Raw genomic sequence first — 16,055 nt, 5'->3', positions numbered from 1 at the left:
TTCTTACAGTGTAATATATTTTTTTAAAGCACACCAACGCCAAAAGGAGTTATAATATATTTTATTTACATATTATCAGCTAAGATATTAGAATTATGATGAACATAAGAAATTTAGGGCAGTGTAGCGAAATAGCCAAAATGAAACTATAAAATTTGTTTTTAGCCTATGTTTCACAACTTTTAGGAAAATAGCCAACAGACTTATGTGGCAATAATTAAGGTCTGATTTACCCTTATTTATTAGCAAATTCGTCACTTTCTCTCTCCTACATTTTTTTTACATAAAAACTTCAAAAAACCATATCTATCTCATATGAACTCGAAATTGAGTGATTCCAAATCCTACGGATTCGTGACGCCGAGATCTTCAAAAATAGATCCATTGTGTTTGATGAAAAATCATGTTTAATACCATAGATGTAGAAAAATCACGTTACTACATTAAATATGGAAATAACTGGAAATTTTTTAAATTATCAAAAAAATAAATGAAAACGTAACTATGATGCATTAAACATAATTTTTCATCAAACACAATGGGTATATTTTTGAAGATCTCGACGCCACAAATTTGTAGGATCTGACATCACTCAATTTTCGAGTTCGTATGAGAAAGATACGAATTTTTGAAGTTTTGATGCAAAAAAAATTATTTGAAAAAAAATAGGAGAGAGAAAGTAACGAATTTGTTAATAAATAAGGGCAAATCAGACCTTAATTATTGCCACATAAGCCATTTGGCTATATCTCTAAAAATTGTCAAACATAGGCTAGATCCAAAATCACATGTTTAAAGTGGTCTAGTTACTTACAAATCTCAGAAATTTATGAGTAAAATGAAAATAATAATGAATTGCGCTATTATTTTGTGTTTTTTCGATCATCAATAAATAGTATCAGAGTGAATCTAACTCAATCCAATTTCCCATAACGGCTGGATTCGGAGGAGTTGGAATTGCTCTAACCCCCAACAATTGCTATTAGAGCGGGATCAAATCTGATCTCTCTCACCAACATTTTCTTCGGTACAAATTGGACATAATTACCCAAAATTGTTTGAAATGGGATTTATAATCCCAGTGTTGAACCAATGTATAATTTCCTTCTTTGTCCAATTCTTTTAAAATTGGATTAAAAAAACGTTTATGCTCAAAAAATTTCTACAACATTCCAGTAAAATTTTATACATCCTGCCATTCCTTCGATATTCATTGCGATCCATCCAATCCAATAGCTCTTTTATGCTTATTTGACATTGAAATAAGCTATTCTTTTTTTTGTCCATTCTCGAAGGCGAAGAAAGAATCACCATAGGTGTGTTTTCTTTGCCAATAAATAATAACCGAAAGTATGCGTCTCTAAACACCACTACAACCAAAAATCTCTACATCGAATTGATCGAGAAAGGGTAAGTATATGGAAAAAAAGTTGAACAATGAATAACTCAATACAGTCACATGAGCAGTGTACCGATCGAAAGTAGAGTTTGAGCTTGAGTACATGCTCAAATTAACAAAAAAAGAGAATAATGTTACATATTATAGATTTTAATTATGAAAATTATATTTTTTAATAATAGAATCAGGTGATATAATTATTGCAATTAGTATTTTAAGTAAATATTTTTATTATTACGAGTTTATGATTTTAATTAAAACCATAAACGTAGACATTGGGAGACTTTCCTTTCATTAAAAGCTCAAGTCACACCATATGGACAGTGACGGGGAGATCAACGATAATATTTATATCGAGATCATCGATGGACACACTCTTTGAATGATAATCTTTCACTATTTGTAGATCTCGAGCCTTTGAGACGATTTCTTTTGTAAAAAACTCGAGCTTGAAGCAGATATCAAGGTCCAATTGGGAAGATGACTATTGTTATTAAAAAGGAGAATAATGTCACGTATTAGAGATTTTAATTATGAAAACTAGACTTTTTAATAATTGAATTAGGTGATATAATTATTGCAATTAGTATTTTAAGTAGACATTTTTATTATTACGAGTTTATGGTTTAAATTAAAACCAAAACCATAAACGTAGACACTGGGAGACTTTCCCTTCATTAAAAGCTCAAGTCACACATATCGAGATCATCGATGGACACGATCTTCGAATGAGAGTCTTTCACTATTTGTAGATCTCGAGCTTTTGAGACGATTTCTTTTGTAAAAAACTCGAGCTTGAAGCACATATCAATGTCCACTTTGGAAGATGACTATTGTTATTATTGGAGCTCTTAAACCCGTGGACGGTAGAGGAACGCCCTTGTTTTCGTGTCTTTAAAAAAATCATTTATTTAATTGAGTATTATACTTTTAGGCTATTTAATTATTTTTATTTTTGAAATTAGTAGTTAACTGGATTTCACGTATTTGTCCTTAATTTTTAAGTCTCATGACACTAAAAAAAAATTGACAGAAGAGATAAAATTGATATTTTAAAAAGTTGATGGTATGTTCCACATTGTTCGCGTTTCTTATAAAAAAAATTATTGAACGCGTGAGAGTTTGTGAGTAATTTTCGTAATTAATCCATATAATTTATAAAAAAAATTTGTTGCAACTAGTCAATTCTTTAGTTACATTTAAATTTTTAGATAGAATTTTATTTTATAAAGAAAATAATTTACAAAGCCGAAGTAAATTAATTAACTGTTTAAGTTAATTTAATTTACTTCGGTCTGATAAACTATTTTTTTAAGTAAATTAAATTAACTATTATTTCGATCAAAAGAGCTATTTTATATATTAATAAAATATTTTTTGGTTATTTTTTAAAAGCAAGATGACTTATTGGCTACTAATCTGATTGTCCCTTAATTTAATTTTTTTAGAAAAATACTTTCCCCAATTTTTTGTAAAATCTGCTCTCATTATCGTACCTAGAGAAGCTTCTCTGTAGCCCTTACCAATTGCGGCTGTAAATCTAGAAGGCTCAACTTTAACTGAGCTCTCTCCTCTCTTCTCTCTTCTCTATTATCGTCTGAGTATTTTTCCGATACTTCAAATCAAAGCAATCCAATTTCCTCATCTCTTGTTCTCTAGTCTTTGTTTTTTATTTATTTATTTATTAAGGTTATGGGAGAGACTGGGAAGCGAAATCGATCGTACAGAGACCACGACGGCGAAGGCCGAAACCCTAGGAGGCGAACCAGCGAGAACGGCAGAGACGGAAACGGAAGCGACGAGCTTGTGGTGTACCGGATTCTGTGCCCCGTCGGAGTGATCGGAAGCGTCATCGGAAAGAGCGGGAAGGTCATAAACTCGATCAGGCAAGAGTCCAACGCGAAGATTAAGGTCGTCGATCCGTTTCCCGGCGCGAGCCACAGGGTTTTGACAGCCTACTGCTACGTGAAGGAGAAAGAGGAGATCTCCGTCGAGGAAGAGTCCGACGATCGCCGGAGGCCTCTCTGCGCCGCTCAGGACGCGCTCCTGAGACTCCACGAAGCGATTTCCAATGCCGTCGCGGCGGCCGGCGGCGGAGACTCCGACTGGAAGCGTAGGGACCACCGCGAGAGGGAGGATAGGGATAGGGTGGAGTGCCAGATTCTGGTCCCGGCGAGCCAGTCTGCGAATGTGATCGGAAAGTCTGGGACGACTATCAAGATGCTTCGGAGCAAGACGAGGACCAGCATTAAGATTATCTCCAAGGACCACGGCGATCCTGCTCATTCATGTGCTATGGATTTCGACAACTTTGTTCAGGTCAGAAAACTGAATTAGAGCTTTGTTGTCAAGATTGGTTTTTTATGTGTGTTTGGGATCCGGATTTTAACAGCGGAAAACAAAATTTTGAAGAAAATGTGACAGAAACTCTAAATATAAATTTCGAGGGAAAGAGAACGGGGTGAGTGAGAAGCGAGAGTCGCACATGTGGTCGCGTGAATATCCGATCACAGACTCAAAATTTTCTTTCCCTCGAAGTTTCCTGAATCCCAACGACGCAAGAAAAATATAATATATTCTCAATTTTTTTTTTCCATAAGATTTTCAAGCTTCAAAATTTACCTTAGACGAATGAGTTTGTAGCATAAAACTTGTCTCATTCGGTTAGTTTGTCTCAGTGGGTCCCAAATTTAGGGAAGCTATGTCTAAGTCACCGAAGAAGATATTAACAGAAGCTTGTAAAGTTCTTGATAAGTACTGCATTTCTTCCGAGAATTTATTCTTTATGCGTGACTCATGTGGACAGATAAATGGCGAACAAGATGGGGTGAAAAGAGCCTTGGTTGCGATTTCATCAATTATGTACAAGTTCAGCCCAAAGGAACAGATTTCGCTGGAGACTTCGGTTACGGAAGCCCCTCCAAGCATTATTATCCCGTCGGATGTCCCAATGTACCCACCGGGCGGGATATATTCGAGCACGGATACGATCCTGCCTCCTAGATCTCTCCCTCCGATATTCGGCTCCGGCCATGTACAGGATCTCCAGGGCTACGCTGACGCAGGGAATCCGTGGTCTCTTTACCCGTCTGCTCTTTCCGTAGTGCCTGGCTACGGCTCTGCCTCTCGGTCGGAGGAGCTGATTATGAGGGTGTTGTGTCCGTTTGACAAGATCGGGCGTGTGATCGGCAGAGGCGGCGGTACAATTAAAAGCATTAGGCAGGCTAGCGGTGCCCGTGTTGATGTTGATGACACCAAAGAGGACCGAGACGAATGTATCATCACTGTCATTTCAGCTGAGGTATTCCTCTCCATTTCATATCCTGGATACAATTGTAGCTTGTCACCATTTTGACTGTGTTTAAGAGGGCGGGTAATTCTCTGAACGCATCGTGAATGGATGGTCTTCTTTTTGTTTTAATGGTGTGTGGTGTTTGGTAGTCTCCAGATGACCAGAAGTCGATGGCTGTTGAAGCTGTTCTGTTGCTGCAATCAAAGATTAGTGACGAAGATGACGAAACGGCTTCGATGCGACTTCTTGTTCCGTCGAAAGTCATTGGGTGTATAATTGGAAAAAGTGGTTCGATTATAAATGAAATTAGAAGAAGAACAAAGGCGGATGTCCGGATCTCAAAGGGAGATAAGCCTAAATGTGCTAATATTAACGACGAACTTGTTGAGGTTCGCTTTTCAAACCTTAAAAAGCAGGAGAGGAGAAGAAAAGAAAAGAACTTATAGTTGATAACATTTTTCATTCTGCTGATCACCTTTTTTTTTTTTTTTTTCTTTTATACACAGGTATCAGGAGAGATCGACTGTGTAAAAGATGCGCTTGTTCAGATTGTTCTACGGCTCCGAGACGATGTATTGAGAGAGAGAGATGTTGGTCATAATTCATCCCATGGCACTGAATCCTTATATTCAGGGAGCTCTAGTCAACCAGTGCCATCGGTGCTTCCATCGGTGCTTCCTTCGATGTCCCAAGTTGGTCCATATGGTTATGAGAGACCTGAGGCTGGAAGTGGCTTGGGCATGATTCCTTCAAGCAGCCTCTATGGTTATGGATCTTTGCCTGTATGTAGCTATATTTACTTTTGTTAGCTTCTCTATCTCAAAGTGTTTATCTTTTTAATACCATCAAACTAGCTCATGGCTTGAGTGGTATATATATACCTCAGCCTTCGAGATGCATCGATTGCCTCAAAGCTGACCTAACCCTAGCAATATATAATCATTTTTGCATCTTGGGATCTATTCTTGAAGTAAAGGCGAGATAGAACATTGTGCTTTTTTCTTACTGATGACCTATGGCATTAGTGATTTCTTGATCACTTGCATGATTTATGCGTGCTGAAAACTATTTTTTTCTTACTTTCTAACCTATTTTTGTTTCGAGGTTTTTATTAAATCGTTGATGTTTTTTAATTCCTTCTTTATAATAGATGGGGGATCATGTCTATGGACCAGTTTCCTCCTATTCATCTAAGCTGTATGGAGGGTCAGTATTTTTCACCTTCCGAGACCTAATTTGGAATTTATATCATTTAGTGTCATGACCATAAATTGAAATTTGCTTACTGTTGTGCAGATTGCCTCCCCCAACTGCACTTGAGATTATTATCCCTGCTAATGCAGTTGGGAAAGTTGTGGGAAAAGGAGGGGTAAATTTATCGAACATTAGGAAGGTGAGTTCATTCTTGAACATCATTTTTTTCCCCATTTTTCTAATTACTTTATGATTGCTGAGAGATGCCTTAAGTTGAATTGTCCTACAAGGCTGATAATTCCTGCATGGATGCTATGGATTTTAAATGTTATATAAGATTGTATTACTGCTTTGATTGATTAACCCTTTTGAAATTTGAATTTCTTATGCTCTAGATAATTGCAGATTCCAACTTTCTGAAATGGTCTGTAATGATTAATAAAACAAAATTGCATCACAGAAAAGTACTCGAAATAGATACTGTTGAATAATCGTTTAAAATGAAAATCCGTTTACTTGTTTATGAAACTATATTGCCTTGTGGTTTTTACATTTAGCATTCTCTATCAGCCTTCTCATAAAAAGCTTTTTTTTTTTTTTTTACTATAAAAAAATTGGTTAAAAGCTTGATATTCTTCTCAGGTGGTTGTTCTCCTACTTTTTAGCATGGGAAGATAATTATGTTTTCCTTCTATTAGATTCTCACGCTTACTGATTCCTGTCTCAGATTTCTGGAGCTTTGGTAGAGATTTCTGACACCAAATCTGCTCGGGGAGATCGAATTGCTCAGATTTCTGGAACACCTGAACAAAAGCATACAGCAGAGAGCTTGATTCAGGCATTTATGATGGCCACTTAAAAATAAATCATGCCTTCTTGGTGTTTGAAGGTGAATCGCTAAGTCTTGATCATTTCCTTCCCATGGCTTCGTCTCTTTAGCTTCTTTAAGGTTTGGTTTCAGGAGAGAGAATCCTTCCTATTCTTATTTTATTGGGCTTCTCTTGAACGTTTGAACGGTGACCATCAAGATCGTGCATGAGGATTCGGTGCTTGTTATGCTTAGTTCTTTAGGTTTCTCTCATGTCTTATTCTTATCTGCGATGTCATCAAACTCACTTCTTTCTGGTCATTTGTCATTGTTTTCCTTTCGTAATTTCCCTATCTAGTTTAGGGCTCATCCGAGTTTTCAATGCTATCAATACTCTGAATAACTTTTCAACAATGACCGTGAATTATCGATCTTATAATATTTGTGCGATTTTCTCTTAGCCTTTCAACCTCTTGCTTTCAGCTTTATGCTAAAAGCATCTTCTCTATTAATGGTGCAAGTTCGACGTGGTTGCTTGTTAATCTCTTCTTTTGCCTCATCTCCTTGATTTACACGATATTTATGCAGCTGAAAAGAAGGAGATTTTCATAATCTGCTTTTACTCGATCCTATCCTGGAAGTTGGAATGCCCGTACCTCTCCACTCTGTGCTCTGATCTTGTATCCTATGGTTGATCCAGGGAACCGGAAAAAAAAATTCAGTCTTAGATACGGACATTAATGGACCAATCACCTTTGCATTCTATTTACCCTCATATGTGAATGTCTGATCCGGTGGCTTTTTTAGAAGGCCTCCTAATCATCATTAACACGAGGATATTTCTTCAGTTTTGCAATAACGAGTAATTATTTCACCCAAATTTGTGACTCGCACCAAAAATGTGAATCGCACCTTTCGAAATATCCTAGTTCTCTGTCTATCTGATCCTCCAGTGATTAAGCTATACAAACCAATCGCAGCTTAGGTATGTAGTTTCAGAATACATCAGAGTTATTGTGGTAGTGATGTTCGGTACAAGTAGATTATAATAGTCGTCTCATTGATCTCGTGTTGGCATTTAGATGCACATATATAAGAAAATCACTGTCTATGCCTGCGATTTTGTCTCTGACGATTCCCTCTATCTGACACATATGCTATGGGTGGTTGAGCTATAAACCTAGTTTTGACCGCCGATAGAGCTAGTCTAGCCGATTCTAGAATACCCGAGGATAGGCTATATTTCTCTACACAGGGTAAAGTCATATTTTTGCAACTTTAACAAATACCATGGAAGAACTATCCATTTTTATATACATATACTCCAGAAAAATACTTTTTCTGCATTATTGCTTTCCCTGCGAGTTTGAATTCGTTATGCTGAAAAGATAACATCTTTACACAAAATCGTATACTCTCTCTCATGAATTTTTAATCTGAGTTGAACCCATCTGGGTCTAGCTTATCCATGAACTACACTCTACTATTATTTATAGTCTCCATAGTACACTTGCCTATGGATATTCCTCATGCTTTCCAATATTTGATTCACTCACAAGCTATTGATCATTTGATTGTTTGTCGAATGAGTTCAGTATTTTCCACTTTCTAGTGAGACTTGGTCCTCCATAGTTAGTTTTTTCTTTCCCTTGAAGCCAGGCTAATTAATTTGGCCCCCTCCTTGGCCTGACTTACCCAGATGTTACGTTCTACTATGATCTGATGTCTATAATAGCCCTTTATGCTGTCCAATGTGTTTGATTTGATATTCAGGGCATAGCTAAACCATTACTTTAGTCACAAGCTATTCATTGTTTGTTGTCAGATGAGCTCAGTAGAGAGTTATAAGAGCGTTTATGCTTTGTTATGGGTCATCCATTTTTTTATCTGTTCTTTTGTAATCTTCTGTATTATGACAAATATTCTTGTTATTAAGCCTACAGAAAAGTTGTTCCAGTTCACCGTCGAGATGAATTATGAAATATATGTGGGAATATGATGATGATGTCGTTTTTATTTGGTGCCAAACAGAAACATGGTTCTTGGTTAAGGGCAGGGCAGGCTATGTGAAAATTATAGCATATTGATGGTGACGCATAACAATACAAACACGTTACTACAAAAAAAAAATGTTTATACTTTCATTTACATATAATTAACACATGGACAACAAATTCAATATGGGGTTAAGAACCTCTAAAAAAAAGAGAGGCTAATGCAAACGCAATGCTTAAATGACAGATTACTTTACAATTTGTATTTATTTTTTTAATTATTTATTTATTTGTTATTAAAAAAAAAAAGAGATTAAGCAGAAGAGACAATCTTGATATACTTTTTGTGCAATGTTCCAAAACTTTATTACAATGATTTGTTATAAATATAAATATTGAAGAGTTCTATTGAAACAATGAATCAGCTAGTTGCCATTGTAATTGTATGGAATGGATCAGTTTGATACGTGTACTCAATGTCATCTTTACTTTTACTTAAAAAAAAAATGGTTTATGATTATCCAGATACTCCACTATGTTATTTGGAATTTCCTTATTTATTGCTTGGATTTTATAGAACTCCAATCATATTCTTCATATTCTTGCACCTGGTAGAAAATTTTGGGAAAATGGATTTCCTTGGGAGTTGTGATTGTCTAATAAAACGACAGTAATTACTTATCCGTAATAAGAAAATAAAAGAAAGAAAATCTACGTCATTAATTCTATTATGTACGAGTCACGAATAGTCGGGCCTGAAAACGTTTTTCTACTTCTTCTTCCTGGAATTCATTGCCTTCTTGAGGATTCATCGATTTTTTTCAACCTAAATTCTACCTTTCGAAAAAATAAATAAATATTCCGGCGATCAAGAATGGCTTATAGAAGAGCTTTGCGGTTTGGTTCTTCGCTGAGCAGAGTAGGGTTCCATGGAAAAAGGTCTCTCAGCGCTATTCCCCAAGGGAAAACCCAATCGTCTTCATCTTCCGAGGACCTAATCAGTGCCGAGTATCAGTACAGCGCTCACAAGTAATCTCTTTCTCTCATGTCCAAGTTATCTTTTTTTTTTTTTTTTTTTTATTTTTTTATATATATATATATATATATATATATATATATATATTATCTTTCGAAGGTGTTGCAGAAGAATAAGAAGGAATAAAATATCACTTATTCCAGTCATAGTTATGACTTATGTGGTTTTGTGTGATTACTATATCAAATTTATATCGCAAAACGTTGGAGGTTGTAGTTTATAATTTTCATGTCAGTCTTTAAAATTGCGATCATATTAAGAAGTCTTTGAAATGTAATTTTATGGAGACAGTAGGGCATTTAGACACTGTAGAGTGTCTTATATGCTTAAGTTTTGGCTAAGAATTGTTCATTGTGGTTTGTTGTTGCTTTTTCTTTTAACTTTTTGTGCAAGTTATCAAGGGATTGACGATTCTATCTCTATTTTTAAGTTTAACCTTGACCTAGTTAAACAAATTGATGATGTTGCATATCTCTTAGTGGCTACTAACATTTGAAATTCCGGGTCCAAGTTAAGAGTATCTAGGTTCTGTTTTCCATAATTTTATTTTTTATTTTTTTGCCTCTGCCTGATTGTTTCATTAGCATTCTTTTTTCATTGTTCCTCGGATGGGTAATTGACTTATGGTATTCAATATAGTTAACACCTTTACATCAGGCCAAATCTCATATTCTCCACTATTTTAATGCAGTTATCACCCAATTCCTGTTGTGTTCTCTCAAGCAAAGGGATCGTCTATATGGGATCCCGAGGGAAACAAATATCTGGATTTTCTCTCTGCTTACTCTGCCGTTAACCAGGTACAAAATGTCGGTGAATGGTTAACGAATTGATTATCCAACTGTATTTCGTGGCTAAAAGAAACGCCTGCTGCGAAATTGATGAACTTTTTTATCCAGTTCCACAGCTGTAACGCCGCATTGACATTTTCTTGATCTCCTCGACTAAATCTTCGTCTCATGGTGGTGCAGGGTCATTGTCATCCAAAAATCACGAAAGCATTACAAGAACAGGCAGAGAGGCTAACTCTGAGTTCTCGAGCGTTCTACAACGATAAATTCCCGATATTTGCTCAGCGTCTTACAGATATGTTTGGATATGACATGGTGCTGCCTATGAATACTGGAGCCGAGGGTGTTGAAACCGCTCTCAAGTTGGCTAGGAAATGGGGTTACGAGAAGAAGAAAATTCCTAAAGACGAGGTATAGAATCCTCATTTCTATTGATATGCATTGACAGATAAAGAATCACCGACCCTGTTTATGTGTGTACGTATGTCTTGTCATGTCATTTTATTTGATGGCTTTTCTATTCGATGCGCTAGTTTCGTAGGAAATCGGCACTCTACTTCAACCTTTGAAGTATATGACTACCTATATGAACACGATTGTTCAACCTTTGATGGCTTTTTTCGTTTTACTTATTAATTTTGGTGACTAAACGCTGCTTCAGAAACGCCATCCATTCATCTTGACGATCATAGGTTATATGATGATGCAGGCAATCATTGTGTCATGTTGTGGATGCTTCCACGGCCGTACGTTGGGTGTAATCTCGATGAGCTGTGACAACGAGGCTACGCGAGGTTTTGGACCTTTGTTGCCTGGTCATCTCAAAGTAGATTTTGGAGATGAAGCTGCTCTTGAGCAAATATTTAAAGGTAAAAATTGTTGATTGTGTACATGTAAAGCAAATAGCCAAGTTGGGTCTGTGCACTTTGCTCTAGCATTTACGCGGTTATATACAAGCAGAGAAGGGAGACCGGATCGCTGGTTTTTTGTTTGAACCGATACAAGGAGAAGCTGGGGTATGTTTCTCGAGGCTGCACTATTTTCTAAGAGAAATTTATTCTCCATAAACTACCCAATAATGACTCATCTATTGCTGATAGGTCATCATTCCTCATGATGGTTATCTAAAATCTGTGAGAGACCTTTGCTCAAAATACAATGTTTTGATGATTGCCGATGAAATCCAATCCGGTTTAGCCCGGTCGGGAAAATTGCTGGCTTGTGACTGGGAAGAAGTCCGCCCGGACGTTGTGGTGAAGAACCTTAATACTTCCTTTTCCGATTTCCGAATCCCATTTGGCGTGCCCATATCGGAGCTAGTTCATTCAGTTTCAAAACACATATAGTTGCTTAATCTTACATTTCTCTCTTACGCTCAGATTCTGGGAAAAGCATTGGGCGGAGGAGTGATGCCCGTGAGTGCAGTCCTTGCCGATAAAGACGTGATGCTCTGTATCCGACCCGGAGAACATGGAAGGTTTGAACTTTACATAATAACTCGAAAGAAATTTAAACTCCACAAACTTTGCTGATTTCTTTTTATTATTTTCCGTGAATGGCTAGCACTTTCGGAGGAAATCCATTGGCGAGCGCGGTTGCGATTGCGTCACTGGATGTTATCAAAGACGAGAAACTCGCTGAGAGGTATGAAGAAGAAAGTAACAATCGATTCGTCTTTTCTGTCGTGTTAGATATCCACGGTTGTTGTCTTTCGACAGGTCTGCACAGTTGGGGCAAGAACTCATGACTCGGCTGCTTGAGATCCAACAGCGATTCCCGAGCTACGTGAAGGAGGTCCGAGGAAGAGGATTGTTCAGCGCCGTGGAGCTCAACGCCGAAAAATTGTCCCCAGTCTCGGCCTATGATATCTGTCTGAAGCTAAAGGACAGAAAAGTTCTTGCCAAGCCAACCCATAATACTATTATCAGACTAACCCCTCCACTATCAATGAGGTAACTCATTTCAATCACTATATCATCATATTCATAATTTATTGGATTTTCCATTCACAAAATAGAATCTCGTCCAATCTTCAATTTAGCTTACATATCATCTAATAGACTTTCAAGTTGAGAATTACTTACGTGGACGCCTTGAAAAAGAGGCCTTAGTTTCTGTTTTTAATTAATACATGAAAATCTGATAATATTCTTATTCTCATGTGTTGCCTAATGTATGGATAGAAATACACTAATAATTTATTATATGCTCTTTCTTATCTTATCATGTGAAATCTATCCCTTGTGATTCTTTTAGTCTAGGTTCGATTTTTTACCATGTCTTTTGTCTTTTTCACTCTCTGAATCCGTGCAATTCATACACGTGTCTGACAACCCAGGTGTTAACTTATCTTATTAAGGTTTCGTTTCGTGTTGTTATTCGTGCAGTGACTTGTTTTCTAATAATCTATTTCTTATAACTTAATCACATTCTTTTTTATTAAACATATTAAAACTATTTAAAAAACAGTTTGGATGAGCTCAAACAAGGAGTGAATGCTCTTCGCGAAGTCCTAGAGCTCGATGTTCCAGAGTTGCAGAAAAAGACAAAACCAAAAGATGCTTATCCAACACCACATACATGTGACCGTTGTGGAAGAGACTTTTAGGGCTTTTTTTTGTTCTTGTTTTTGCATTGCCGGCAATACGGATTTTAATTACTCGTGGAGTTCTTAATGTACTAATGAATAATATGGGAATCCTAGGCCCTGTGTTTGTTTGTGTTTTAAATTTAATTCATGTTAATTTTCTTAGGAGCTAAGTTATGTGGTGAGTCTGATTGCACGTGATTGTTCAATCAATCTCAAAGTCAGGCTGTCGGGCTTTATTTTTTTTTTTTTATTTTTTTTTTTTGTCTCATAGGCAAGGTTAATGCAATTGCGAATCTATTCACTTTAAAGACGTCGTAGGAAATTTAATTCCCATCTTTCTTTCTTTAAGTAAAATCTTAAATGGGACACATTTCTTTTCCTGGCGAAAGAATTTAAAAAAGGATTAACTTTAGAATCCCAGTCCCAGTATCATTCTGATGGGAAGTATTTAAAGGAATTGGCATGTGTTGTATTGTAATATATCATTTGATTTTCAGTGCTCAGACGTTTTAAGGTTAAAAAAAATTAAAAAAAAAATTGTCGGCATGAATATAGTTCCACAAATGTTTTAATTTGCACCTGAACGATAGGCACTCTTTTTTGCCACCCATATTAATATATGGCCACTTTTTTTTCTCTCTCTATTTTATTATTATTATTATTTAAAAAAATTTGCTGAATCACATGTGGCCACTTAAACGAACGCGTTTTGCATGCATTTGTGAACGCGATAACTTGATTATTATACAATGAGATTGATCATTGAACGATGACAAAACGGTCACACAAAACAATTTCCCGATCGGATCCCGAGAATGGGATGAATAAGACCTATCCTCATAAATGCACAACTGGGACACAAATATTTATATACACATATATACACACAAAAATTACAATAATAATAGCACTCTATATCACTCTCCTTTTGTGGGTACCTCTCCGCACGTGAGAGACTACACGTGAGATTACGTGCCATTGTTAAGGTTCCATTGAAACTTCTTTCCACCTTTTCTTTATATAGAATTTTTAAAAATAACGGTGGATGGAAATGAATGACTAATCCAAAAGATTAATTAGTTTTTCTTTAGAGCTCATGATATGATATTGATAGTGAAATTATTCGTTTGGATATCTGAGAACAATGCCATTCAATATTAATATATTACTCTCTCTCTCTCTCTCTCTCTCTCTCTCTCTCTCTCTCTCATGTATGATCTTGGTGTAACTCTACAAATTTGTGCTATTTTTATTTTTATTTCGCTAATCCATTATTGAGGGGGAGACACAGTGGAGACACAATAATACAAAACTTTTGGTGGTTATGTAAATTATATATATATGTATCAAATCAACAGACAGACTCTTCACTTAATTCGTTTAAGAATAATATAAATAAAGTTGTTGATACAGATGGGTTTTGTTAACAACCACAAGACCTTTCGAGCACCAAAAAAAAAAAAAAAAAAAAAAAACTTAATTTGGGACAATGTATAGTACTCTTCTTATAAGGCTTAGCTGGCTTTCATTACTTTGTTTTTTTAGTAGTTGTTGGAAAAAAGCTTAGCTGTTCATGATGATTATCATTATTGTGAGAGCTTCGTTCCTCATTACAATGTATACATAAAATATATATCATGCATATAATCTAAACTGTTTGTTTATAGCCCAGTAAAAAAAACTTGTTTGTTTATATATTTATTTTTATTTTAAAGAGCATTAGCCTCTTTTAGTTGCACAAACACAAATCTCTACTTTTGGATAAACAGAAATCTCTACTTTTGGATGTTACCATGTTTAAAAATATTTACAAGATTTCGCAAAATTGGGTGTACTAATTTCTTTTTAGTTGGTGCCTCCAGTAAAATGCAAATTTCCATTTCTTTCGAATTCACATAGGAAGATTTGTTAGAAGGTTGTTGGAAAAGTACAGAAATAAAGAGTACTGATTTTTATTGATTATTTGAATTGTGGTAAATATTTGAGCGGGATCACTTGTTGAATTTGTAGAGCTAATTCTTAACCACGAGAATTATTTGTACAAGATCGATAATTATTTGTCAAAATAAAATCTAAGAATCAGGTGAATGTTCATGACCAAAATGAACACGAATTCATGACCAATGGAAGGTACAAAGGCTTCGCTACTATCATATACATGTATTGATTGCACAATCTATCACCACGTAGAGTTGTATCGTGTCTTTTTGTTGTCGTTACTCAATTTTATTTATGTGTGGGATTGTTGAAAAAGTATGAAAATAAAGGGTATTTACTTTCATTTGATCGACAGAGTTAGAAAAATATCTGAGTGGGGTCTAGTCATCGAGTCTAAAATTTTAGAGCAGATTTTTTATTCTCATATAGAAGGGTATAAGATTGATTATTTATTTTTCAAAATCAAAGTTAAGCTGATGAATGAGAAATTGATGCTCAAGTATGTTGAAAGCCTCCAAATATTATGAAGGAGATTAGATTTGTTGTGAATGTATATGCATATGCAAACTTTCCACATTGGAAGAGATATGAGGATTGGGTCCGTAGGGACAACCCAATTTTGTAGAGTGGCTAAGACATCTACAAGTCCATCTCCACCACTACACACGACCGCCGCTGCCGCTCGGTCAGACCGGCGAGTTGGGCCTACCCAAAGCCCAATATCAAATGATCACGTTTAATCGTTGTAGCATTCAAACGTGATGAGTATTATTTGATATCTTTGACCGTAAACGTGCAATAATTTTGTCTAAAACGTCGAAAACATAGTACACCATAGCCTATAAAAGGCAGTAGGCATCACTCATTCAAGCACACCATAGTAAAAATTCAAAAATATTTCCTCCCCTCCTAAAGTGGGTTCTAGTTTTCTTTTGAAGACCGTGGTAGATTGCGGCGGTGGCTTTGTTCATCGGAGTTGAACCATTGATTCACTATTCTTCTCATACCTCGTT

The 16,055-nt window shown here is 36.0% G+C and overlaps 2 protein-coding genes across 5 annotated transcripts; both read left to right on the top strand.

Moving 5' to 3' along the window:
* The first annotated feature begins 2,867 nt into the window (after nucleotides 1–2,867).
* On the top strand, nucleotides 2,868–8,739 carry LOC149386348 (RNA-binding KH domain-containing protein). 4 transcript variants are annotated; one of them, XM_089625681.1, is made up of 8 exons: nucleotides 2,868–3,718; nucleotides 4,206–4,700; nucleotides 4,841–5,080; nucleotides 5,198–5,473; nucleotides 5,842–5,897; nucleotides 5,988–6,084; nucleotides 6,613–6,774; nucleotides 8,725–8,739. In XM_089625681.1, exons 1-7 carry the CDS (start codon nucleotides 3,092–3,094, stop codon nucleotides 6,742–6,744), a joined length of 1,923 nt encoding a protein of 640 aa, XP_089481807.1. In that variant the 5' UTR covers nucleotides 2,868–3,091; the 3' UTR covers nucleotides 6,745–6,774; nucleotides 8,725–8,739. The 4 variants fall into 4 exon arrangements, with proteins under 4 accessions (XP_089481807.1, XP_089481806.1, XP_089481803.1 ...); XM_089625680.1 differs by lacking the exon at nucleotides 8,725–8,739 and adding an exon at nucleotides 6,847–8,689; XM_089625677.1 differs by lacking the exon at nucleotides 8,725–8,739 and having other exon boundaries at nucleotides 2,869–3,000; nucleotides 3,089–3,718; nucleotides 6,613–8,689.
* A 517-nt stretch (nucleotides 8,740–9,256) lies between these two features.
* Nucleotides 9,257–13,343, top strand: DELTA-OAT (ornithine-delta-aminotransferase). Its single transcript, XM_089626585.1, has 10 exons — nucleotides 9,257–9,716; nucleotides 10,415–10,523; nucleotides 10,695–10,925; nucleotides 11,224–11,383; nucleotides 11,475–11,530; nucleotides 11,615–11,767; nucleotides 11,894–11,991; nucleotides 12,078–12,158; nucleotides 12,233–12,466; nucleotides 12,984–13,343. The coding sequence occupies exons 1-10, from the start codon at nucleotides 9,562–9,564 to the stop codon at nucleotides 13,120–13,122; spliced, it is 1,416 nt and encodes a 471-aa protein (XP_089482711.1). The 5' UTR covers nucleotides 9,257–9,561; the 3' UTR covers nucleotides 13,123–13,343.
* The last annotated feature ends 2,712 nt before the right edge of the window (nucleotides 13,344–16,055 follow it).

Source organism: Urtica dioica, chromosome 9 (assembly GCF_054948205.1).
Source record: "Urtica dioica subsp. dioica isolate 48M chromosome 9, U.dioica_male_clone48M_v1_H2, whole genome shotgun sequence".
Lineage (NCBI taxonomy): Eukaryota > Viridiplantae > Streptophyta > Magnoliopsida > Rosales > Urticaceae > Urtica > Urtica dioica.
The sequence above is the reverse complement of the archived record's forward strand: the minus strand, read 5'-3'. Positions and strand labels throughout refer to the sequence as shown.

Bases quoted from the DNA above. Each gene is read 5' to 3' on its own strand.
- LOC149386348 (XM_089625681.1), top strand. From the start codon at position 3,092: ATGGGAGAGACTGGGAAGCGAAATCGATCGTACAGAGACCACGACGGC. The intron at 4,701-4,840 runs GTATTCCTCTCC...GGTGTTTGGTAG, and splicing joins TCACTGTCATTTCAGCTGAG to TCTCCAGATGACCAGAAGTC. The intron at 5,081-5,197 runs GTTCGCTTTTCA...TTTTATACACAG, and splicing joins TTAACGACGAACTTGTTGAG to GTATCAGGAGAGATCGACTG.
- DELTA-OAT (XM_089626585.1), top strand. From the start codon at position 9,562: ATGGCTTATAGAAGAGCTTTGCGGTTTGGTTCTTCGCTGAGCAGAGTA. The intron at 11,768-11,893 runs GTGAAGAACCTT...TCTTACGCTCAG, and splicing joins AAGTCCGCCCGGACGTTGTG to ATTCTGGGAAAAGCATTGGG. The intron at 12,467-12,983 runs GTAACTCATTTC...TTTAAAAAACAG, and splicing joins ACCCCTCCACTATCAATGAG to TTTGGATGAGCTCAAACAAG.